The sequence below is a fragment of the Notolepis coatsorum genome, assembly GCF_963971535.1.
Source record: "Notolepis coatsorum genome assembly, chromosome: 16".
In the NCBI taxonomy this organism is placed as follows: Eukaryota; Metazoa; Chordata; class Actinopteri; order Aulopiformes; family Paralepididae; genus Notolepis; species Notolepis coatsorum.
Genome location: NC_140180.1, coordinates 106508758 through 106533066, shown reverse-complemented (window position 1 = coordinate 106533066; position 24309 = coordinate 106508758). Strand labels below are relative to the sequence as shown.

General features: G+C 47.9%; 1 protein-coding gene across 1 annotated transcript in view; it reads right to left on the bottom strand.

Moving 5' to 3' along the window:
- atp8a1 (ATPase phospholipid transporting 8A1) overlaps nucleotides 1-24309 on the bottom strand; it is a gene marked incomplete at its 3' end in the record, with an annotated part of 287871 nt that overhangs the window by 158035 nt on the left and 105527 nt on the right. Inside the window, exon 4 of the mRNA XM_084332147.1 lies at nucleotides 6553-6651. Within this exon, the coding sequence (XP_084188273.1) occupies nucleotides 6553-6651 (99 nt within the window). The remainder of the gene's footprint in view (nucleotides 1-6552; nucleotides 6652-24309) is intronic.

Genomic DNA, 24309 nt, shown 5'->3' with positions numbered 1-24309 from the left:
ATGTGAGGAGAGCAGCTCCTGTCTAGAGGAAGGCCAGGTGAGATGTGAGGAGAGCAGCTCCTGTCTAGAGGAAGGCCAGGTGAGATGTGAGGAGAGCAGCTCCTGTCTAGAGGAAGGCCAGGTGAGATGTGAGGAGAGCAGCTCCTGTCTAGAGGAAGGCCAGGTGAGATGTGCTGAGAGCAGCTCCTGTCTAGAGGAAGGCCAGGTGAGATGTGAGGAGAGCAGCTCCTGTCTAGAGGAAGGCCAGGTGAGATGTGAGGAGAGCAGCTCCTGTCTAGAGGAAAGCCAGGTGAGATGTGAGGAGAGCAGCTCCTGTCTAGAGGAAGGCCAGGTGAGATGTGCTGAGAGCAGCTCCTGTCTAGAGGAAGGCCAGGTGAGATGTGAGGAGAGCAGCTTGTGTCTAGAGGAAGGCCAGGTGAGATGTGAGGAGAGCAGCTCCTGTCTAGAGGAAGGCCAGGTGAGATGTGAGGAGAGCAGCTCCTGTCTAGAGGAAGGCCAGGTGAGATGTGGGAGCAGCTCCTGTCTAGAGGAAGGCCAGGTGAGATGTGAGGAGAGCAGCTCCTGTCTAGAGGAAGGCCAGGTGAGATGTGAGGAGAGCAGCTCCTGTCTAGAGGAAGGCCAGGTGAGATGTGAGGAGAGCAGCTCCTGTCTAGAGGAAGGCCAGGTGAGATGTGCTGAGAGCAGCTCCTGTCTAGAGGAAGGCCAGGTGAGATGTGCTGAGAGCAGCTCCTGTCTAGAGGAAGGCCAGGTGAGATGTGAGGAGAGCAGCTCCTGTCTAGAGGAAGGCCAGGTGAGATGTGAGGAGAGCAGCTCCTGTCTAGAGGAAGGCCAGGTGAGATGTGAGGAGAGCAGCTCCTGTCTAGAGGAAGGCCAGGTGAGATGTGCTGAGAGCAGCTCCTGTCTAGAGGAAGGCCAGGTGAGATGTGCTGAGAGCAGCTCCTGTCTAGAGGAAGGCCAGGTGAGATGTGAGGAGAGCAGCTCCTGTCTAGAGGAAGGCCAGGTGAGATGTTCTGGAGAGCAGCTCCTGTCTAGAGGAAGGCCAGGTGAGATGTGAGGAGAGCAGCTCCTGTCTAGAGGAAGGCCAGGTGAGATGTGAGGAGAGCAGCTCCTGTCTAGAGGAAGGCCAGGTGAGATGTGAGGAGAGCAGCTCCTGTCTAGAGGAAGGCCAGGTGAGATGTGAGGAGAGCAGCTCCTGTCTAGAGGAAGGCCAGGTGAGATGTGAGGAGAGCAGCTCCTGTCTAGAGGAAGGCCAGGTGAGATGTGAGGAGAGCAGCTCCTGTCTAGAGGAAGGCCAGGTGAGATGTGCTGAGAGCAGCTCCTGTCTAGAGGAAGGCCAGGTGAGATGTGAGGAGAGCAGCTCCTGTCTAGAGTGATGCTCCACTGGGACCCCGAGGTAGAAGGATCGCATTGCAGGGTTACTGCAACACAGCACCATGCAGCAGCCTGGCTGGACTAACACTGGTGAGGAACACTGGCCTGGAACTCACTCATCCCCCCTAACTATGGCTATAATTTTTTTTTATATATACTGTATATATAATTGTATTGCTAATAATAACCACATGGGCAGAGTCCCTAATAGCAACACTGACGTGGCCTCGTCTCTGTCTAACGGTGCAGCGCTGCTCTTGGCAAGACAGTTGTTTGGTTTTTCTGTTGGCGCCAACTTCCTCTTGTGCGTCAATATTTCAGTATATAGGTTAATTGACTGAATGAGTAGCCAGGACGCAGCAAGCACAGCTGTGGCCTCTGGCATGTGTGTGTGCATGTGTGTGTGTGTGCGTGCGTGCGTGCGTGCGTGCGTGTGTGCGTATGTGTGTGTGTGTGTGTGTGTGTGTGTGTGTGTGTGTGTGTGTGTGTGTGTGGGGGTTGTCCTGCTGTGCTTGTGTACCCATCACTGTCTATTCGGCACTCCACAGGGAGGCAGTTTAACGATGGCGAGGACAGACACTGTAAGGCAGTGTTTCTCAACTGGTGGGTCGCAACCCAAAAGTGGGTCACGGGCCATTTTGAGCGGATGTGTGTAAAAAATATTATAATAATAATAAAAAAAGAATATAATAATATTTTTATTTAATTTTTTTGCACTACCTATCTTTATGAAAGTGGCTTCAATCAATCAGCAATCAGGCTTCACAACCAGGCAGGGACAGGACGGGCCAACTGCCGTGGACTGGAGGAGCTGGGTTGTGGACTGTAACAAATTAATTTAACTATTTAAGATCATGATTGGACTAGTTTCTTTTTCACCACTTTTAGCTCTATTTTAGTCCTATTTTAGCTATTTTATCCCTGTGTACTTGTCCATCTTGTTTTTAACACATACTAATAAGTGTATGTATTAACTGTTTTTTAAAGTGCTGTTTTTAATTGCTGTTATGCTGTAAGCTGTTATGTGTGTGTCTCCTGCTGTAGGAGAGGACAGCAGGAGACACACACACCACTGATGATTAACGGGGCTACCGTGGACAGGGTGAGCAGCTTCAAGTACCTGGGGGTCCACATCTCAGAGGATCTGACATGGTCAACACACATAGACACAGTAGTAAAGAAAGCGAAGCAGCGCCTCTACCACCTGAGACAGTTAAGGAAGTTCAGAGTATCTGGGAAGATACTCCAGTCCTTCTACTCAGGAGCTGTAGAGAGCATCTTGACCGGAAACATCACTGCCTGGTATGGAAACAGCACGGCACAGGACAAGAAGGCCCTACAGAGAGTGGTGCGCTCAGCCGAGCGTACCACGGGTATTGCACTACCTCCCCTGCAGGTTCTATACAACAAGAGGTGCAAATCCAGAGCCTGCAGAATAATGAAAGACCCCCACCACCCCAATAACAGCCTGTTCCAGCTGCTGAGGTCAGGCAGACGCCTGCGAACCCCAGCTACTAGGACAGAGAGGCTTAGGCTCAGCTTCTTCCCCCAGGCCATCAGAGCCTTGAACAATGAACATTGAGTGCCACAGAACACTGAACTATCCACACACAAGCACACACGAGCACACACACGACACGCACGCTGTGCACGCTCACACACTAGCAGCCACTTTAACACTTTAACACAAGCGGGCACACACTCATGCCGCACACACGCACACTTATGGCCAAAAGGAAAGGCCACTTTAAATTAGTATTAGCAACAGTAACAGTGTATTGCACTACCAAAGCTACCTAGCATGTCCTATATGCTCTGTAAATAACTATGTACAGATACCGAGATGTCACACCATGTTACCCGTTACCCGTTATTGCACAATGTTTTTTGTATTGGATTCTATTATATGTTGTACCCACTGTATTGCACATCGTTGCGGGCAAGACCACCCGCATTTCATTGTATACTCGTATGCCGTGACAAATAAAACTCTTGACTTGGCTTGACTTGACTCACAGACCCAGGCCACGAGGCCCTCTGTCCCTAAAAATTTAGTATCATGTGCAAAAGAGAATGCACAAGCATGCCATGAGCATTGGGGGGGGGGGCACACAAAAGAAGTGCACTGGAGGCGTGTAAACATGGCATTGTACTTCAAATTGATTGGTCTATATCAGGGGTGGCCAACCCGTGGCTCGCGAGCCGCATGTGGCTCTTTGCCCGCCAATGTGTGGCTCTTCCATCCATAAAAAAGAGGTCACTGCTCCCTGTATGTATGTAGTGGGGGTCACTGCTCCCTGTATGTATGTAGTGGGGGTCACTGCTCCCTGTATGTAGTGGGGGTCACTGCTCCCTGTATGTATGTAGTGGGGGTCACTGCTCCCTGTATGTATGTAGTGGGGGTCACTGCTCCCTGTATGTATGTAGTGGGGGTCACTGCTCCCTGTATGTATGTAGTGGGGGTCACTGCTCCCTGTATGTATGTAGTGGGGGTCACTGCTCCCTGTATGTAGTGGGGGTCACTGCTCCCTGTATGTAGTGGGGGTCACTGCTCCCTGTATGTATGTAGTGGGGGTCACTGCTCCCTGTATGTAGTGGGGGTCACTGCTCCCTGTATGTATGTAGTGGGGGTCACTGCTCCCTGTATGTATGTAGTGGGGGTCACTGCTCCCTGTATGTATGTAGTGGGGGTCACTGCTCCCTGTATGTAGTGGGGGTCACTGCTCCCTGTATGTATGTAGTGGGGGTCACTGCTCCCTGTATGTATGTAGTGGGGGTCACTGCTCCCTGTATGTATGTAGTGGGGGTCACTGCTCCCTGTATGTATGTAGTGGGGGTCACTGCTCCCTGTATGTATGTAGTGGGGGTCACTGCTCCCTGTATGTAGTGGGGGTCACTGCTCCCTGTATGTAGTGGGGGTCACTGCTCCCTGTATGTATGTAGTGGGGGTCACTGCTCCCTGTATGTAGTGGGGGTCACTGCTCCCTGTATGTATGTAGTGGGGGTCACTGCTCCCTGTATGTAGTGGGGGTCACTGCTCCCTGTATGTATGTAGTGGGGGTCACTGCTCCCTGTATGTATGTAGTGGGGGTCACTGCTCCCTGTATGTATGTAGTGGGGGTCACTGCTCCCTGTATGTATGTAGTGGGGGTCACTGCTCCCTGTATGTATGTAGTGGGGGTCACTGCTCCCTGTATGTATGTAGTGGGGGTCACTGCTCCCTGTATGTATGTAGTGGGGGTCACTGCTCCCTGTATGTATGTAGTGGGGGTCACTGCTCCCTGTATGTATGTAGTGGGGGTCACTGCTCCCTGTATGTATGTAGTGGGGGTCACTGCTCCCTGTATGTAGTGGGGGTCACTGCTCCCTGTATGTAGTGGGGGTCACTGCTCCCTGTATGTATGTAGTGAGGGTCACTGCTCCCTGTATGTATGTAGTGGGGGTCACTGCTCCCTGTATGTATGTAGTGGGGGTCACTGCTCCCTGTATGTATGTAGTGGGGGTCACTGCTCCCTGTATGTATGTAGTGGGGGTCACTGCTCCCTGTATGTAGTGGGGGTCAGTGCTCCCTGTATGTATGTAGTGGGGGTCACTGCTCCCTGTATGTATGTAGTGGGGGTCACTGCTCCCTGTATGTATGTAGTGGGGGTCACTGCTCCCTGTATGTATGTAGTGGGGGTCACTGCTCCCTGTATGTAGTGGGGGTCACTGCTCCCTGTATGTATGTAGTGGGGGTCACTGCTCCCTGTATGTATGTAGTGGGGGTCACTGCTCCCTGTATGTATGTAGTGGGGGTCACTGCTCCCTGTATGTATGTAGTGGGGGTCACTGCTCCCTGTATGTATGTAGTGGGGGTCACTGCTCCCTGTATGTATGTAGTGGGGGTCACTGCTCCCTGTATGTATGTAGTGGGGGTCACTGCTCCCTGTATGTAGTGGGGGTCACTGCTCCCTGTATGTAGTGGGGGTCACTGCTCCCTGTATGTATGTAGTGGGGGTCACTGCTCCCTGTATGTAGTGGGGGTCACTGCTCCCTGTATGCATGTAGTGGGGGTCACTGCTCCCTGTATGTAGTGGGGGTCACTGCTCCCTGTATGTAGTGGGGGTCACTGCTCCCTGTATGTAGTGGGGGTCACTGCTCCCTGTATGTAGTGGGGGTCACTGCTCCCTGTATGTAGTGGGGGTCACTGCTCCCTGTATGTAGTGGGGGTCACTGCTCCCTGTATGTAGTGGGGGTCACTGCTCCCTGTATGTATGTAGTGGGGGTCACTGCTCCCTGTATGTAGTGGGGGTCACTGCTCCCTGTATGTAGTGGGGGTCACTGCTCCCTGTATGTATGTAGTGGGGGTCACTGCTCCCTGTATGTATGTAGTGGGGGTCACTGCTCCCTGTATGTATGTAGTGGGGGTCACTGCTCCATGTATGTATGTAGTGGGGGTCACTGCTCCCTGTATGTATGTAGTGGGGGTCACTGCTCCCTGTATGTATGTAGTGGGGGTCACTGCTCCCTGTATGTATGTAGTGGGGGTCACTGCTCCCTGTATGTATGTAGTGGGGGTCACTGCTCCCTGTATGTAGTGGGGGTCACTGCTCCCTGTATGTATGTAGTGGGGGTCACTGCTCCCTGTATGTATGTAGTGGGGGTCACTGCTCCCTGTATGTAGTGGGGGTCACTGCTCCCTGTATGTAGTGGGGGTCACTGCTCCCTGTATGTATGTAGTGGGGGTCACTGCTCCCTGTATGTAGTGGGGGTCACTGCTCCCTGTATGTATGTAGTGGGGGTCACTGCTCCCTGTATGTATGTAGTGGGGGTCACTGCTCCCTGTATGTATGTAGTGGGGGTCACTGCTCCCTGTATGTATGTAGTGGGGGTCACTGCTCCCTGTATGTATGTAGTGGGGGTCACTGCTCCCTGTATGTATGTAGTGGGGGTCACTGCTCCCTGTATGTATGTAGTGGGGGTCACTGCTCCCTGTATGTATGTAGTGGGGGTCACTGCTCCCTGTATGTATGTAGTGGGGGTCACTGCTCCCTGTATGTATGTAGTGAGGGTCACTGCTCCCTGTATGTATGTAGTGGGGGTCACTGCTCCCTGTATGTATGTAGTGGGGGTCACTGCTCCCTGTATGTAGTGAGGGTCACTGCTCCCTGTATGTAGTGGGGGTCAGAGGTCACTCCTCACCAGGTCCTCTATGATCTCCTTCACAGCCGCCACCACCAGGATGAACAGCAGCGGCACCAGGGTGGTCCAGCGGCCCGTCGGAGACACGTCTGGGATTTGCTGAGAGAGGAGGAGGAAGCAGACGAGCAACACGCTCTTAGAAACAACGGCACGTCGCAGAAAACATGAATGAAAAATATGAATATAAGACTTATTGTGTGACTTATTATTTAGATCAGCCTGAAGGCAATTCAATTCAAACCTTTATTTATTCTCCAAAGGACAATCGAGGTCACCCTCATTTTCAACGTCGTCGAGACTTACAATATAATAATATAATAAATATTAATAACTATCTATATAGCACGGGGGGCGGAGCTGAGCGATCATGGAGTAGACGTGTTTTCACATGAGCTCCCTTCTACCGTGCTGAATATACGTTTCTCCCCATTAGTCTTTATTTTATTTTTATTTGTTTTTTATCTGTTTGCTAGGTCGTCGTGTTTAGTATACATTCATCAACTTTTTTCGACTTTCTACGATGGCGGGGGTGGAAACCAGAGCCATGAAAGAATTAGGCACGACACCGACACCGCCGAGCATGGCCGTACCGTCTCCCGCTGTCGGGGAGTTAAGCGAAGCTGTGCTCTTGGTCATGACCAAGCTACACGCAGACTCTGAGACACGCATCGCTGAAGCACAGAAGAAAGTACACGCAGACTCTGAGGCACGCATCGCTGAAGCACAGAAGCAAGTGCTGGCGGATTTCTGTATCAGCCTCCGTCGTGAGATATCAGAAGAAATACGGCTGGCGGTAGTCCCGCTGACAGACAAGATGGAGACGATTCACGCTGCCTCATCGGCTAATGCTAACGAACTAGCCATGCTAACGACGGAGGTATCATCACAGTGTGAGAAGATGGCGGGTCTTGAATCCGCCCTGCTGGCTAGGCAGGCTGAAGTCAACAAACTACAGTCGGCGATGGAGGAGATGCAGTCCCGGGATAGACGCCACAACGTCAGGATTGTTGGAGTACCGGAGACCAGCGGTGAAGGCCGTCTCTCTGAGACCATGCCCGAACTGCTGCAGAAGATACTAGGGACGGACGTCCTCCCCTCGCCTCCTATCTGTGAGTCGGCCTATAGAGCGGGCAGGTTTTCTCCCGGCGTGAACAAAGAACCGAGGCCCATCATAGTCAAGCTGAACAGACTCCAACAGAGAGAAATCATCATGCGGTCGGCTCGTACCAGAAGGGGTACTCTGAGGTTTGGCGATCACAAAGTGGCCATTTTCGAGGACTTTACACCGGAGGTTCAAGCTCAGAGAGCCGAGTACAAGGTGGTCCTGACTAAGCTATGGAGACTAGGCCTGAGGCCCACGTTATTCGCTCCCGCGAAACTATCTGTGTTGGAGAAGGTCGGTGGTCAGCGTTTGTTTTGGTCGTTGGCTAAAGCGAAGGAATACCTCGCGAAGACACCCGAGTCTGTTGCTTGATATCTATGGAGGGTGAGTGACTTGGCGGTTTGGGCCTATATACATTGATTAGGTCGACTATTCACAAACACTTGCTGTCATGCCCAGACATGCTAACTGTCCTCTGCCCATCCAACTAGCGGGGCTTCCCAATGACTTCTGTTACTTGCTAAAGCTGACCTCATGGTCGTACTTGTGTATCGCCTCTTTGGAAGCTAACGAGCTAGCTGAACAATGTACATAGTAGGCTAACGTGCTATCCGGATTCGTCACTAGCTTACGCGCTAGCCTCGGGCTAGCCAGCGGGCTTCGACTATGGTCTGCGCTGAGACATTCGTTAATGGTTACGTATTTTGGTTGCTGTTGCTGTTCAAAGGGACATTGGTTTGCACAGTTCAAGAGTGACCGAGTCCCTAACTAACTTCTGGTATGCTTTTTATTTTTATATCCAGGTTGTTTTGAGCTTTGGTGATCCAAAGTAGATGCCAAGGTCGGTTGAATATGCATAAACAATATTTGATAACAGGTTGGGTCGGGTATGGCTTGCACTTAATGGCTATATGGTTATATGGCTTGCACTCTAGCCATTACCCTCTCTTCCTTTTTTTTTTTTTTTCTTTCCTATTGTCGCTGTTTTTATGTCATCTATATGCGCGATTTAAATGTGATCCGGTTCTACCTTGGACTAACTACTGACTCGCCTTAATTTTGTTTTGAATTTTCCGTGAGGCACTTATGCTATAACGTTGATACATTAATATGCAGACTCCAGGGTAGATGGTTACAGGTTGATGCTGAGTAATTATATAATAATTAGTGTCGCTGTTTTAAGGGCAATTGAATGAGCAATTAACCTGTGACCCGAACCTGCCTTGGACTATCGGCTGGGATGCTTTAATTTAATTTTGTATTGAATTTTCCTATATGTTTTAATGGCATTTGAATGAGCAATTTAAATGTGATCCGGTTCTACCTTGGACTAACTACTGACTCGCCTTAATTTTGTTTTGAATTTTCCGTGAGGCACTTATGCTATAACGTTGATACATTAATATGCAGACTCCAGGGTAGATGGTTACAGGTTGATGCTGAGTAATTATATATTAATGGCTAATTTTTCCATTATAGCTGTCATGTTAGGGCCAAGGCTCACGTTGGCTCTCGACCGAATATACATAAAATATGTGATAACAGGCTGGCTTAGGTTTAGCTTTGCTTGCACTTTAGCCATAACCCTCTTTTTCCTTTTTCTATTATTGTCGCTGTTTTAATGGCATTTGAATGAGCAATTTAACTGTGATTCGATCCTACCTTAGACTAACTGCTGATATGCTTTGATTTTGTTTTGAATTTTCCTTTTTCCATTTATACTATAATGTTGCAACATTAATATGCAGACTACGAGGTAGTTGGTCACAGGGTTGATGCTGAGTAATTATATAATAATGGCTAATTTTTCCATTATAGCTGTCATGTTAGGGCCAAGGTTCATGTTGGCTCTCGAACGAATATACATAAATATGTGATAACAGGCTGGGTCAAGTTTAACTTTGCTTGCACTTTAGCCATAACCCTCTTTTTCCTTTTCCTATTATTGTCGATTCTTACATAGGTTATGTCATGTCAGCCGTTGTGCCTGATCAGAAGGACTGCTTCAGGGGTGCACTTTAACCATAACCCCTTTTTCCCTTTCTTATTTTTGTCATTGTTTAATTGACATTGTTCACACAATTTTGCACAATTAACCTGTGACCCGATCCTGCCTTAGACTATCGGCTGGGATGCTTTAATTTAATTTTGTTTTGAATTTTCCTGTACCCATTTGGGCCATAACATTGCGACGTTGAAGCGCAGATTCGGAAATAGATGGTTGCAGGTTGATGTGGAGTTATTATTTAATAATGGCTATTTTTACCATTATGGTTGTCTTATGTTAGGGCCAGTGCTCAGGTGGTTTTCGACCGATATCTTTATTGAATTTAATTTTTATTATTATTTGTGTTTATTGGACTAGTGGGGGTTTACTCAGGGGTTTAACTAGAGGGGGGTGGGAGTGGGAAGCGTCTTATTGATCCATGTCTCTAGTGGGAAGTGATAGGAAGATGACCATCCTCAGTGGGTGGGGCATAGGGTGGGGATTGGAGAGTGGGTATAGAGGAACTTATAGTAGGACGGGTGGGTTAGGGTTTAGAGTAGAAGGGGGGGGGGCTGTAGCTGGGGTGGTATTTTTATGTGTTCTATGTACTGTTGTCTTATATATGTGTAAGTGTTCCTCCTCTGAACTCCTGGGATTGACCGTCCGGGCCCGCCGGGATCGGCACCTCCGTACTCAGCCTGGCTGCACGGGTATGTTCTCTACGCACTTATACAAGCTCGACCATGGCTAAATTGAATATTTTAATTTGGAACGCAGGAGGGCTTAACGCCCCACACAAGCGTGCCAGTGTCCTTTGGCTATTGAAGAGGAGAAATATTGACCTTGCTCTCCTTAGTGAGACGCATTTAATGGTAGGTGACGTGTCAAGACTGGCAAATCGGCAATATCACGTTATCTCCGCATCCTCAGCCGATGATAAGACGAAAGGAGTAGTCATAGTTACAAGACGTAACCTTGATATCAAAATCTTGGATGTATGGTCGGACACGGAGGGAAGGATTACTATAGCAAAAGTTGAATTCTTGCATAGGAAGATGGCTATAATAGCATTGTATGCTCCTAACACATTTGATTCAGCGTTCTATAATACAATCACGAAGAATATGTTGGAACTTAATGGATACGCTCTCATTGTGGGTGGCGATTTTAATGCGTGCTGGGATGCGGAGATGGATAGGTCTGGGCCCTCTGAAACGAGCGACCAGAAACGGGCCTCTAAGGCCCTCAGGATGTGGGCCAAAGACACGGGGCTCTCAGACCTCTGGCGCTTATGCAACCCCACCCTCAGAGATTACTCTCACCTGTCAGCCAGACACAAAAGCTTCTCTCGAATTGACTATGCATTCGCGTCCCCTAATATGTTTGATAGTTTCGATGTCTCATTGGTTCCCTTGGCTCTCTCAGACCACAAGGGGATTTTCCTTACGGCAACCTTTGGCAGGCTCTCCGCAAGAGCTCCCAGATGGCGTTTTAATTCGACCTTGCTAAAGAACGATGACTTCTGTTCTGAGTTCAGGAGTAAACTAGCAGAATTTTTGCAGATCAACGTTGGCACAGTAGAAGACCCTAGGGTCCTGTGGAACGCATTGAAAGGATTCATCAGGGGTCATGTCACACTATTTGCCTCCAATTTGCGAAAATCCCGGTCAAAAAAGCTAGAAGGACTGGAATCATTATATGCGGACCTATACGCATCCTTGCAAACTGACTATAATGAACGACTAAACACACAACGTAAGATAGTCAAAAAAGAAATAAACTCCATACTTAAACAACAGTCTGAGTTTTTGATACATAGGACAAGACAAAATTACTATTTTCACGGCTCCAGACCTAGCCATCTATTGGCAATGAAAATACGCTCAAATGATCATTTCTCAGATATCCCCTCGATTAGGACGAGCCAGGGTGCAGTCACTACTGATTCGAAAAAGATCAATGACACTTTTAAAGAGTTTTACTCACAGTTATATAGCTCAGAGGGTAATCTGGATGACTCTAGATTTGAATCGTTCATCGGCGGGCTTGAGATACCCCACATTTCTGAGGAAGAGGCCAAGGAACTGGGGAGACCGATTACTCTCGTAGAATTGAGGGAGACTATTGTTGAAATGCAGAGGGGTAAGGCGCCAGGCTGGGATGGTATTCCACCCGAAGTGTATTTAGCTTTCTGGGACCAACTGGGTCCATTGATGCTCGATATGATCAATTACGCTATCGAACAAGGGGAGTTCTCAAGAGATGTCAATATGGCGTTGATTTCTTTACTTCTCAAAAAGGACAAAGATCCCAATGATTGTGGTAGCTATAGACCCTTGAGTCTTCTCGGGGCCGATTTAAAGGTGTTTGCCAAGGTGCTGGCCCGTCGCCTGCAGAGATTTATGCCTGTATTGGTACACTGCGATCAAACTGGTTTTATCCCGGGGCGTCTGGCTGCAGATAATCTTAGGAGGCTGTTGCATGTAATCGATAACAGTAAAGACAATACAACTCCATCCACAGTTCTGTCTTTGGATGCCATGAAGGCGTTTGACAGACTTGAGTGGTCATACCTGTGGAAGGTACTTGAGGTCATGGGTCTTGGAAAGAGTTTTATTCATATGATTAAAGTCCTGTATGCCTCGCCGTCTGCGATGATACTGACAGGCAAAAACTGTTCCACACTCTTTCCAGTCTCCAGATCTTCTAGACAGGGTTGCCCTCTGAGCCCGGGACTGTTCGCGCTTTCCCTCGAACCTTTGGCCCAATTTATTAGGCAATCGGAGGACATCGTCCCCATAATGGTCAACAATACTCCACACAAAATTGCTCTCTATGCGGATGACCTGCTGATTTTCATGGACGACCCCTCCCGGTCGGCCACAAAATTATTGAGGATAATCGACGACTTTGGTAAATTGTCAGGTTTTAAGATTAACTGGAACAAATCAGCCTGCCTACCTCTTAATGAACTGGCCAAGGCGGTACGACTACCAGCTGATATCCCCATAGTAGAACATTTTAAATACCTGGGCATAGAGATATTCCCCACGCTGAACCAAACTACTAAGTACAACTTCACGGGTACTTATGATAAAATACGCCAGGATCTAGACAGGTGGTCGTCCCTTCCTAACTCCTTACAAGCCCGGGCTTCCATAATCAAAATGAACATCCTGCCTAGGATAAATTTTATTAGCTCAATGCTCCCCCTGCCCCCTCCAATAGACCACTGGCGCAAGGTACAATCGATGGTATCTAAGTTTGTCTGGAATAACAAACGCCCGAGAATCAAAAGGGCTACTACTCAACGTAGGAAACAAGATGGGGGCCTCGCAATCCCTGATTTTAAACTTTATTTCTGGTCCTTTTCACTGAGACCTCTGATGTGCTGGCTAGACCCTGTAGAGGCTGTATCGTGGCGCTCCTTAGAAGCGGCGGCGGTGTCTCCGCTAAGATTGCAGGATGTAGTGTACTCCACTGTCTCTATTGCGAAATGCCGGCTGAGGTATGGACCGATCATAACTCACGTGATCCAAACGTGGCGTAATGTACAGAGGTCGTGTGGGGTTAAATGCCCTTGGCACCTGGACTCTCCAATTTTTAATAACCAGCAATTACTTGTTGGACACAAGCCGGTTAATATTCCTCAATGGCAAAGGAGGGGAGTGCATACTCTGGAGGATATTTATGATAAGAACGGCCTCCGTGCGTTTCAGGACTTAAGAGAATTTTATGATCTTCCCGGCGAGTCCTTCTTTCTTTACCTTCAACTAAGGTCAGCACTGAGGGCGCATGGCGTACCGTGGGCTCAAGCCTTGCACCCACACCCCTTCCTCAGGCTCATAGTGGACAGGACGACATCCAGAGGGTTTGTCTCCGACTTTTATACGCTCTTAATTCAATCCACGTACAAAAATTTATCATTGGATACAATCTGGCGTGTGGATATCCCGGAGTTGGACCCCGAGTTTGACTGGGATGATGTTTGGGCAAATGTGGCATTATCTTCCCGCAACCCCAATCACCAGCAAATTAATTTTAATTATATTCATAGGACCTATCTTACACCTAGGAAGCTATTTGCTATGGGACTGATAACCGACTCTCGGTGCACTTTGTGCTCTCAAAAGGCCACTGGCACTTATATGCATATGTATTGGGATTGCCCACCAGTGGCCCGCTTCTGGAGGTCAATAACGGACAAACTTTCAGATCTGTGTGGCTTAACTATCCCATTCTCAGCTGTTACGCTACTCCTGAACGATATAACGACACTACCCGCGTCCGTACAACTGAAAAGGGTTGTCCTAGCGGGCGTCACAGCAGCGAAGAAGCTAATAGCAATGAGATGGAAGGAGCCTGAGAAGCTTACAATGATTAACTGGTCCCTAACTCTATTGGATGTGATTTATCTTGAGATATCCACAGCCCGGGTGATTGGGGTGGGGCAGGCTGGAATTGACCTGTGGTTCGCAGCAGCTGAGAAGGTAAAGACCGCAGTGTGCGGCTGAGCGGGGTTGGGGTGCGTGTTCGGGTGAGTCCGGCGGTCTCTTGGGAGGGGGAGGAGGAAGTGTTTTTGTCTGTCTTGTCCCTTGTCTTGTCATCTTGAGTTTAGCTGGGGATATTATGGGGGGGCAGCTATTTAACTAGTTCTTCACTGTTTGGCCACTTTTACACGGTCTCTGTGAGTCTATGGAACACCTACAGGTTTTTGTTTTTTCATGAAGGTTCATTGCTCTGGTTTCAGGTCGTGTTCCCCCAAAAAATGGTCCTTGTGGTGGGTTGGAGATGTACGTTTTATTAATATGGGGTCACACGGCCGGGAATCGGGACTGAACACTGGGAAAGACCATTTATTAGATAGTACCCCTTGGAATTAATTTAGTAGGTTGAACTCTGGTTTCTTTTCTTTTGTCTGTATAATTGTTAGTCATTATTATTATTGTTTTTGTTATTTTCTTGTGAAGTTCTATGTATTGTGATTGTGGTTAATGTGTTGTCTTGTTTCGTGAGAATGTCAATAAAAAAATTTGATCAAAAAAAAACTATCTATATAGCACTTTTCACACATGGACCGCAGTCCAGAGTGCCCCACGGCAATTAGTATAAAATGAACATAGGCATAAAATCAGCACACAGTTGACAGAATAAAAACAATGCATAAAGTGCAGACACACAGGACTTCCCTCAGAGAGGCTTCTGATCAAGGCACATACACACACACTGTACACTCGCACACACACACACACACATATGCATGCGCTGCACTGCACACACGCACACAATGATGAAGCTCAGGGTGTCCTCCTGTCCTTGGACATGGCAGGAGGCCGTTTGTCAGGCAGAGATCGGCGGAACAGGAGGCCATGAAGCATTAAGATGACGGGGAGTCCACGTCCATCACTACATCACAATGAGGCGCCGGGGGGGGGTGGGGGGGGGGGGGGGGGGCCCGGTGACAGACCGCAGGTACTACACTCACTGTCATCATACTCACGATGGAAGCAGAGGTTATGATCTGTGAGACGGATGACGTGGAGGAAAGCCCCCCTGGGGATACTACTACTGGAGGTGCTGTTGTGTTTGCCCTTCGTGTAATGGCTGCTTAATGGCCAGCACAAGTCCGTCGTTGAGGTCATGAAGTAACCTTAACGTTTACCATCTCTTTGGCCAAACCGGGGGCCCAGGACTCAGGAGTGAGTTACCGAGTGAGTAGCTGGGTGACTGACCGACTCCCCATCTACTGACCACAGCAGAGCATCTGAGTGTTGTAGCTACTGACCACAGCCTCTGAGTGTTGTAGCTACTGACCACAGCTTCTGAGTGTTGTAGCTACTGACCACAGCTTCTGAGTGTTGTAGCTACTGACCACAGCTTCTGAGTGTTGTAGCTACTGACCACAGCATCTGAGTGTTGTAGCTACTGACCACAGCAGAGCATCTGAGTGTTGTAGCTACTGACCACAGCAGAGCCTCTGAGTGTTGTAGCTACTGACCACAGCATCTGAGTGTTGTAGCTACTGACCACAGCAGAGCATCTGAGTGTTGTAGCTACTGACCACAGCAGAGCATCTGAGTGTTGTAGCTACTGACCACAGCAGAGCCTCTGAGTGTTGTAGCTACTGACCACAGCATCTGAGTGTTGTAGCTACTGACCACAGCAGAGCCTCTGAGTGTTGTAGCTACTGACCACAGCAGAGCATCTGAGTGTTGTAGCTACTGACCACAGCATCTGAGTGTTGTAGCTACTGACCACAGCAGAGCATCTGAGTGTTGTAGCTACTGACCACAGCAGAGCCTCTGAGTGTTGTAGCTACTGACCACAGCAGAGCAGCTGAGTGTTGTAGCTACTGACCACAGCAGAGCAGCTGAGTGTTGTAGCTACTGACCACAGCAGAGCCTCTAGTGTTGTAGCTACTGACCACAGCAGAGCCTCTGAGTGTTGTAGCTACTGACCACAGCAGAGCATCTGAGTGTTGTAGCTACTGACCACAGCAGAGCAGCTGAGTGTTGTAGCTACTGACCACAGCAGAGTGTTGTAGCTGCTGACCAGAGCAGAGTGTTGTAGCTGCTGACCACAGCAGAGTGTTGTAGCTACTGACCACAGCAGAGCATCTGAGTGTTGTAGCTACTGACCACAGCAGAGCATCTGAGTGTTGTAGCTACTGACCACAGCAGAGCATCTGAGTGTTGTAGCTACTGACCACAGCAGAGCAGCTGAGTGTTGTAGCTACTGACCACAGCAGAGCATCTGAGTGTCTGGACGCCTGATTACTTTTACCAACGGATTTCCAGTTCCGCGTCCACGTTCTGCGATCTGATTGGCCACTGACGTTTCTGGTCGCGCCAATCGTGTGACGCCTGTTTCTACACCGGTTAAGCTTAGGCACTCTTTCGAAGTTGGTTATGGTTAGAGTTTGTCTTAGAGCATGGCGATAGAACACCAGCCCTGATTCCAAACTCTAACCTTAACCAACTTCGAAAGAGTCGCCTAAGCTTAACCAGTGATAAACTAGGCGTTAGGTAGTTTGCAGGCTGTTAGACCCGGAAATGGGCGCGTCACGCAATTGGGCGCACATGTCACATGACCAGAAACGTCAGTGGCCAATCAGATCGCACCAGAAACGTCAGTGGCCAATCAGATCGCAGAACGCGAACGCGGAACTGGAAATCCGTTGGTAAAAAACTAGACGCCGTCTGGAACGGCACTAACTCATGACAACAGCATATTTTGTATAATAGCGGACCAACAATGAATCACGTTAACTTAGCATAGCAGTGTAGTGCAGTTCCTAACGGTAGCTAGCGCTACAATCACTCTGTGTAGTGTAGCCCCTTCCGGGGATGCACAGAGTGAATAAACCGCCCCTTATACCTCCATTGAAAGATCCTACAATTAAGTCTGTCTCGCTTTTCTCTATCAAAACGCTTGTCGTACAAGTGTCGCAAAAAGAAATTTCAAAGGTACTCACAGTTGCAAGAGGGTTTCGGACAGACAAACGCTAGGGTTTGAAAGCTCGGCGTTGCTAATAAACATTTGATTTTTTTTTAGAAACTGGTCAACACGGCTCAAAGCGTGATCACAGCGCAGGCACATCAGGCCCCCGAAGCCGGAAATAAAGCCGTTTTGAGCCGTGTTGACCAGTTTCAAAAGATTATTTTAAATGTTTATTAGCAACGCCGTCTTTGTATTTAGTAACTCCTTTTGTTTCTATTTATTTTATTGCTTGCGATATGCAATTTGTCTACAGAGTCCTGCATTTTATTATTAATTTGTACATTTTATTTTTTGTTTTGTCAAAGCACTCTGGGCTGCTTTCTATTGCATGAACAGTGTTTTATAAATAAAGTTTATTATTATTACTCTAGTTTGCTTCCGTCTGGTTCCTTCAAGAATGAGCACCGCTTGTAACGGTGAGGTTTTATTGTAAATACAGGCTAGGTAAGGGTAAGGTTGTGAGGGGGATGTGCAGACATTGCACCGCAAGCTAAATATCCCCAGAGCCAAGCATCTACACTGCAACTCACCAACCATGAAGAGCGGATTCATGCAAGCTATTTAAATCCTAACGACCACAAGCTTGTCTCTCTTATAAAGTGTTAAAGTAAGTAATTACTTCAATCGCTCAAATAGGTCTCCCTTGCCTGTGTGACCTATATCTTCTCCTAATGTAACGCTTCTGAAAGACCTTTCTGCATGAGTGGTTTTAGTTTTGACTTGTTAGAGGGCTGCTGAATGGGTTCCACTTTCAGCCTCGTGGCTGTTCTTAAAGGGACGTTTCATGATAGAGAAGTCTGTTCTCTCTGCCACCATCTTCATAACGGGGACCATCAAGACCAACAGGACCTAGGGACGTGCACGACTGACCAAAATCCTTTTCGAATAGTCTACCATTCTTAACTCATTCAGCGCCAGGGCTTAATCCGCGAGATGGCGCCAGTACGCCACCGCTGTAAGTCAATGGGGGCACTGCGAGATTTGCGAGTGCTTAAAATATATCTTAAAGTATAGCTATGGGTCTAATATACCCGTCGCTTATCAGTGAGTTGCTTCCAGTCAACATGTACAAAACGGATAGTTTTTTCAACGGTACATTTCAGTTTTATATCGTTTTGAATATGTGTATAACTTTGGGTGCTTCTGAGTAATTCCAGAGAAAGACGCGATAATAGCGCTTTAGTGGAATACACTAAACACGTTGTCATTTTTCGCCCGATTATCGAATCTTCCTGAAATCAAAGCTAGATCATTATTATTTATTATCCTTCCTCGTGCATGAATGAAAAGAGCCCTGTACCGCAGGGCTCTGCCACCGCCTCCTCCCACTCAATGGCACACAGCCACACACACACACACACACACAGCCGCGATCGGGGTAGAAAGACAGATCAACGATCAAATTTATATATAGTGTTCTTACCTTGTATCTGATGTAATGCAAAAGAAATAATCCAATTATCTGATCGCCATTTGAAGTACAGGGCGCGGAGGTCCGTGCCACGTTCAACAGCATTTCATATTGAGGGGGGGGGGGGGGGGGGGGGGGATCGTCCCAGAAAAGAAACTACACCATTCCCAGTGGAGTGCAATACCAGCTGGAATGTGTAGGCGGCGGTATTTGCCCTTTTGCGAGCTCAGACCCATTCCCAACGATAACATCAGGCTGGATGGATGAAAATGAATGGATATCGCTAATAAAATAAATAACGATTAAAACCCGACTATACTCGCGATTGGCGCTCAAGCGATGGCGAGTTAACCCGACTATCATCGTGAGTTAAGACCGAATATTTGTAAGCTGCTAACGGTAACTAAGCTAACCCTGGAAACGCTCACAGGCACAGGGGAGAAATCAGTTTAGTTCTCTCTCTAATGAAGATATTGATTAACATGTGTGTGTATATATATTAGGGGTGGGCGATATGACGATATTAAATAAATATCGGGTACAGTTCATTAACAATACTTTTTAAACGTATTGTGGACATCGTGATGTTTTGCACAAATCCTCACGTCAGTTTCTAAGCCGCCGCGGCTGAGATGAGACTTGCTTTGGCGCAGCGCTTTCCTCTCTCGTCTCTCCCTCTCAGACAGAAAAAAATGTCACACGCACTCGCCCAACGTATGTCACGTACACGCACACACACACACACAAGCGGCACGGTGGTGTAGTGGTTAACACTGTCTCCTCACAGCAAGAAGGTCCAGGGTTCGATTTCCGCTTGGGGACCAGGTTTCCATGATGCCAGGTACCCAGGTGGGGTATCTCCCAGGCCCTTCTCTGTGGAGTTTGCATGTTCTCCCCCCGTGCTCGCAAGGGTTTCCCCCCCGGTAAGATAAACCCAATGGAAAAACATGCACAACAACAGATCGCTAACGCGATCGTCCTTGACGAAGACGGGCAGGAGCACTTGGATCGGTCCCCGGGCGCGGCCCTCGCTGATGCCTGTCTGCGCCCGGCTGCCCTTGGGGGGGGAAGGACGACGGGATGGGTTAAGCGCAGAGACGAATCGCATCGGTGATCCTACAGAGACAATGCAGAACTACTGCTGTGTTCCGGTGTGTGTGTGTGCTAACCGTGTGTGCTAACCGCTAAAACATTGAGGATAATTGCGTGCCAATTAAAGACCTCTGAACAGGTCCTGCATTATTACACACACACAGAGACAGAGAGGCAGTAACTAAGTTAGCCGCTAACCCTGGAAACGCTCACAGCGAAGTGACTTCACGACACCAGTTCCATTAGTGGGGAAAGGGGGGGGGGGGGGGTTTACATTGACAAGGCTTGACAACAGAGGTTCAAAGATAACTTCACATTTATTGGCTGTTGGTTTCTATATATATATATATATATATATATATATATATATATATCATGTGACGTCAGGAGAGACCAGCGTCATGTGACGTCAGGAGAGACCAGCGTCATGTGACGTCAGGAGAGACCAGCGTCATGTGACGTCAGACAGGAGAGACCAGCGTCATGTGACGTCAGGAGAGACCAGCATCATGTGACGTCAGGAGAGACCAGCGTCATGTGACGTCAGACAGAAGAGACCAGCGTCATGTGACGTCAGGAGAGACCAGCATCATGTGACGTCAGGAGAGACCAGCGTCATGTGACGTCAGGAGAGACCAGCGTCATGTGACGTCAGGAGAGACCAGCATCATGTGACGTCAGTCAGGAGAGACCAGCGTCATGTGACGTCAGGAGAGACCAGCGGCATGTGCTGTCAGACAGGAGAGACCAGCGTCATGTGACGTCAGGAGAGACCAGCGTCATGTGACGTCAGACAGGAGAGACCAGCGTCATGCGACGTCAGACAGGAGAGACCAGCGTCATGTGACGTCAGACAGGAGAGACCAGCGTCATGTGACGTCAGGAGAGACCAGCGTCATGTGACGTCAGACAGGAGAGACCAGCGTCATGTGACGTCAGGAGAGACCAGCATCATGTGACGTCAGGAGAGACCAGCGTCATGTGACGTCAGACAGGAGAGACCAGCATCATGTGACGTCAGGAGAGACCAGCGTCATGTGACGTCAGGAGAGACCAGCGTCATGTGACGTCAGGAGAGACCAGCATCATGTGACGTCAGTCAGGAGAGACCAGCGTCATGTGACGTCAGGAGAGACCAGCGGCATGTGCTGTCAGACAGGAGAGACCAGCGTCATGTGACGTCAGACAGGAGAGACCAGCGTCATGTGACGTCAGACAGGAGAGACCAGAGTCATGTGACGTCAGACAGGAGAGACCAGAGTCATGTGACGTCAGACAGGAGAGACCAGCGTCATGCGACGTCAGACAGGAGAGACCAGCATCATGTGACGTCAGACAGGAGAGACCAGCGTCATGTGACGTCAGGAGAGACCAGCGTCATGTGACGTCAGGAGAGACCAGCGTCATGTGACGTCAGACAGGAGAGACCAGCGTCATGTGACGTCAGGAGAGACCAGCGTCATGTGACGTCAGACAGGAGAGACCAGCGTCATGCGACGTCAGACAGGAGAGACCAGCGTCATGTGACGTCAGACAGGAGAGACCAGCATCATGTGACGTCAGGAGAGACCAGCGTCATGTGACGTCAGACAGGAGAGACCAGCGTCATGTGACGTCAGGAGAGACCAGCGTCATGTGACGTCAGGAGAGACCAGCGTCATGTGACGTCAGGAGAGACCAGCGTCATGTGACGTCAGACAGGAGAGACCAGCGTCATGTGACGTCAGACAGGAGAGACCAGCGTCATGTGACGTCAGACAGGAGAGACCAGCGTCATGTGATGTCAGGAGAGACCAGCGTCATGTGACGTCAGGAGAGACCAGCGTCATGTGACGTCAGTCAGGAGAGACCAGCGTCATGTGACGTCAGACAGGAGAGACCAGCGTCATGTGACGTCAGGAGAGACCAGCGTCATGTGACGTCAGGCAGGAGAGACCAGCGTCATGTGACGTCAGGAGAGACCAGCATCACGTGACGTCAGACAGGAGAGACCAGCGTCATGTGACGTCAGTCAGGAGAGACCAGCGTCATGTGACATCAGACAGGAGAGACCAGCGTCATGTGACGTCCGGAGAGACCAGCGTCATGTGACGTCAGTCAGGAGAGACCAGCATCATGTGACGTCAGACAGGAGAGATAATGTATAAAACAAAAAATTTATTAAAATATTTGATTAAAAAAATTAAGAAAACCCAGTAACTATGAAGCTGTTATATAGCCCATGATGCATACAATCTTTTTTTACAAAGACAACACAATCAAATCAATCCAATAGTGTATTTGTTGGATTGATGGGCATCTGTGTACTGATCTCATGATGGATGGCATGATATGGTCTATATCAGGGGTGGCCAACCCGCGGCTTGCGAGCCGCATGCGGCTCTTTGCCCCTTAAAGGTGCGCCTCTTCCATCCAAAAAAAATAAAATAAATAAATTATAATTTTTTTTTTACTTTTTTTTTTTTATGTCACTCATTCCATAAGGACGTATAATAAACATTTACAATTTTTTTTTAATGGTCCATGTTCTTGGGATCTGAATCTAGGGACATATATGGATCAGTGTCAGAAATAGTGTGTATGTTACTAGGCTTGAGTAAATTGTAATGAACCAAAGGAGAATATCAATTCTATTTAATTTTCTTTTTGTATATTTGACTGTGAATAATACCATGCTAAAATTGACCAGACCTGAAAAATCTAAGCAAATGAATAAAGGGAAGATGATTAAACAGAAGGTTTTGTAGATACAGTACTGAATTCTGCCATCTTTTTTATAATGTAAATTTCTCCACCATTTTTCATCATATTGCAACACCGTTTTTTGCAAGACGTTCACAGAAAGGTAGAGAAACTAACTGCGTTCTGTTTTATGGCAATAACGTTCAGGTTTGTGGGATATAATCCCAAAAAAGAAAGAGAAATAAAAAAGTTTATCCAGAAGTCAGATGATTGACAGGGGCTGGTGTGAGCTGGGTAGGGTAGTTTTTCGAAATTTGAAAGCCCTGAGTCTCTTCCTTCAAAAGACTACACTCACTTTTGGATGTGCCACTTCCTCCTGTCAATATGCGCCGGTTTCCGACTCAATGCCCTGAGATTTCTATAATTTTATATTTCACTAATAACAGTTAAAATAATTGGTAAACAAACGTAATGCTGAAAATATACACTTTTACTGTATATCTCGGGCTTAAGAGGTTAACCATGTGAGGCCCAAATTAAAAAGACATTAGCAACTTCAGAGGCATTTGTTTAGTTTTTCCGGTTCAGCGACATGGTATCCTGGAGGAACGTGTGCGTAGCCTATACGTCTGCTGTCATCACGGTTTTTGCCACAATTCACTCACTCAGTCATAGAAGCACTTGGAACGTGTTCATTCACTGACAAATCATGTTTCATAACCAAGAATATTGTGGCATCAGAAACAGTCCAGTCTCTGACATGTGTCAACCTTTCCAAGTCGCATGGAGAAAAAGGGCTATAGTGACGGGTGAGTAGTCAGTCAGGCCTGTTGAGTTGACATGATGAATAGAGAGAGATGACAGAGAGAAGAGAGAGAGAGAACAGAGATAGAGAACAGAGAGAGAGAACAGAGGTAGAGAACAGAGGTAGAGAACAGAGAGAGAGAACAGGGAGAGAGAACAGAGGTAGAGAACAGAGAGAGAGAGAACAGAGATAGAGAACAGAGGTAGAGAACAGAGATAGAGAACAGAGAGAGAGAACAGAGGTAGAGAACAGAGGTAGAGAACAGAGAGAGAGAACAGAGAGAGAGAACAGAGAGAGAGAACAGAGGTAGAGAACAGAGAGAGAACAGAGATAGAGAACAGAGGTAGAGAACAGATAGAGAACAGAGGTAGAGAACAGAGATAGAGAACAGAGAGAGAGAACAGAGGTAGAGAACAGAGAGAGAACAGAGGTAGAGAACAGAGATAGAGAACAGAGGTAGAGAACAGAGATAGAGAACAGAGAGAGAACAGAGGTAGAGAACAGAGAGAGAACAGAGATAGAGAACAGAGGTAGAGAACAGAGGTAGAGAACAGGGGTAGAGAACAGAGATAGAGAACAGAGATAGAGAACAGAGGTAGAGAACAGAGAGAGAGAACAGAGATAGAGAACAGAGATAGAGAACAGAGGTAGAGAACAGAGATAGAGAACAGAGATAGAGAACAGAGGTAGAGAACAGAGAGATAGAACAGAGATAGAGAACAGAGATAGAGAACAGAGGTAGAGAACAGAGATAGAGAACAGAGGTAGAGAACAGAGAGAGAGAACAGAGGTAGAGAACAGAGGTAGAGAACAGAGGTAGAGAACAGAGGTAGAGAACAGAGGTAGAGAACAGAGAGAGAGAACAGAGGTAGAGAACAGAGAGAGAGAACAGAGGTAGAGAACAGAGGTAGAGAACAGAGGTAGAGAACAGAGGTAGAGAACAGAGGTAGAGAACAGAGAGAGAGAACAGAGGTAGAGAACAGAGATAGAGAACAGAGATAGAGAACAGAGGTAGAGAACAGAGAGAGAACAGAGATAGAGAACAGAGGTAGAGAACAGAGAGAGAACAGAGGTAGAGAACAGAGATAGAGAACAGAGAGAGAACAGAGATAGAGAACAGAGGTAGAGAACAGAGAGAGAACAGAGGTAGAGAACAGAGAGAGAACAGAGATAGAGAA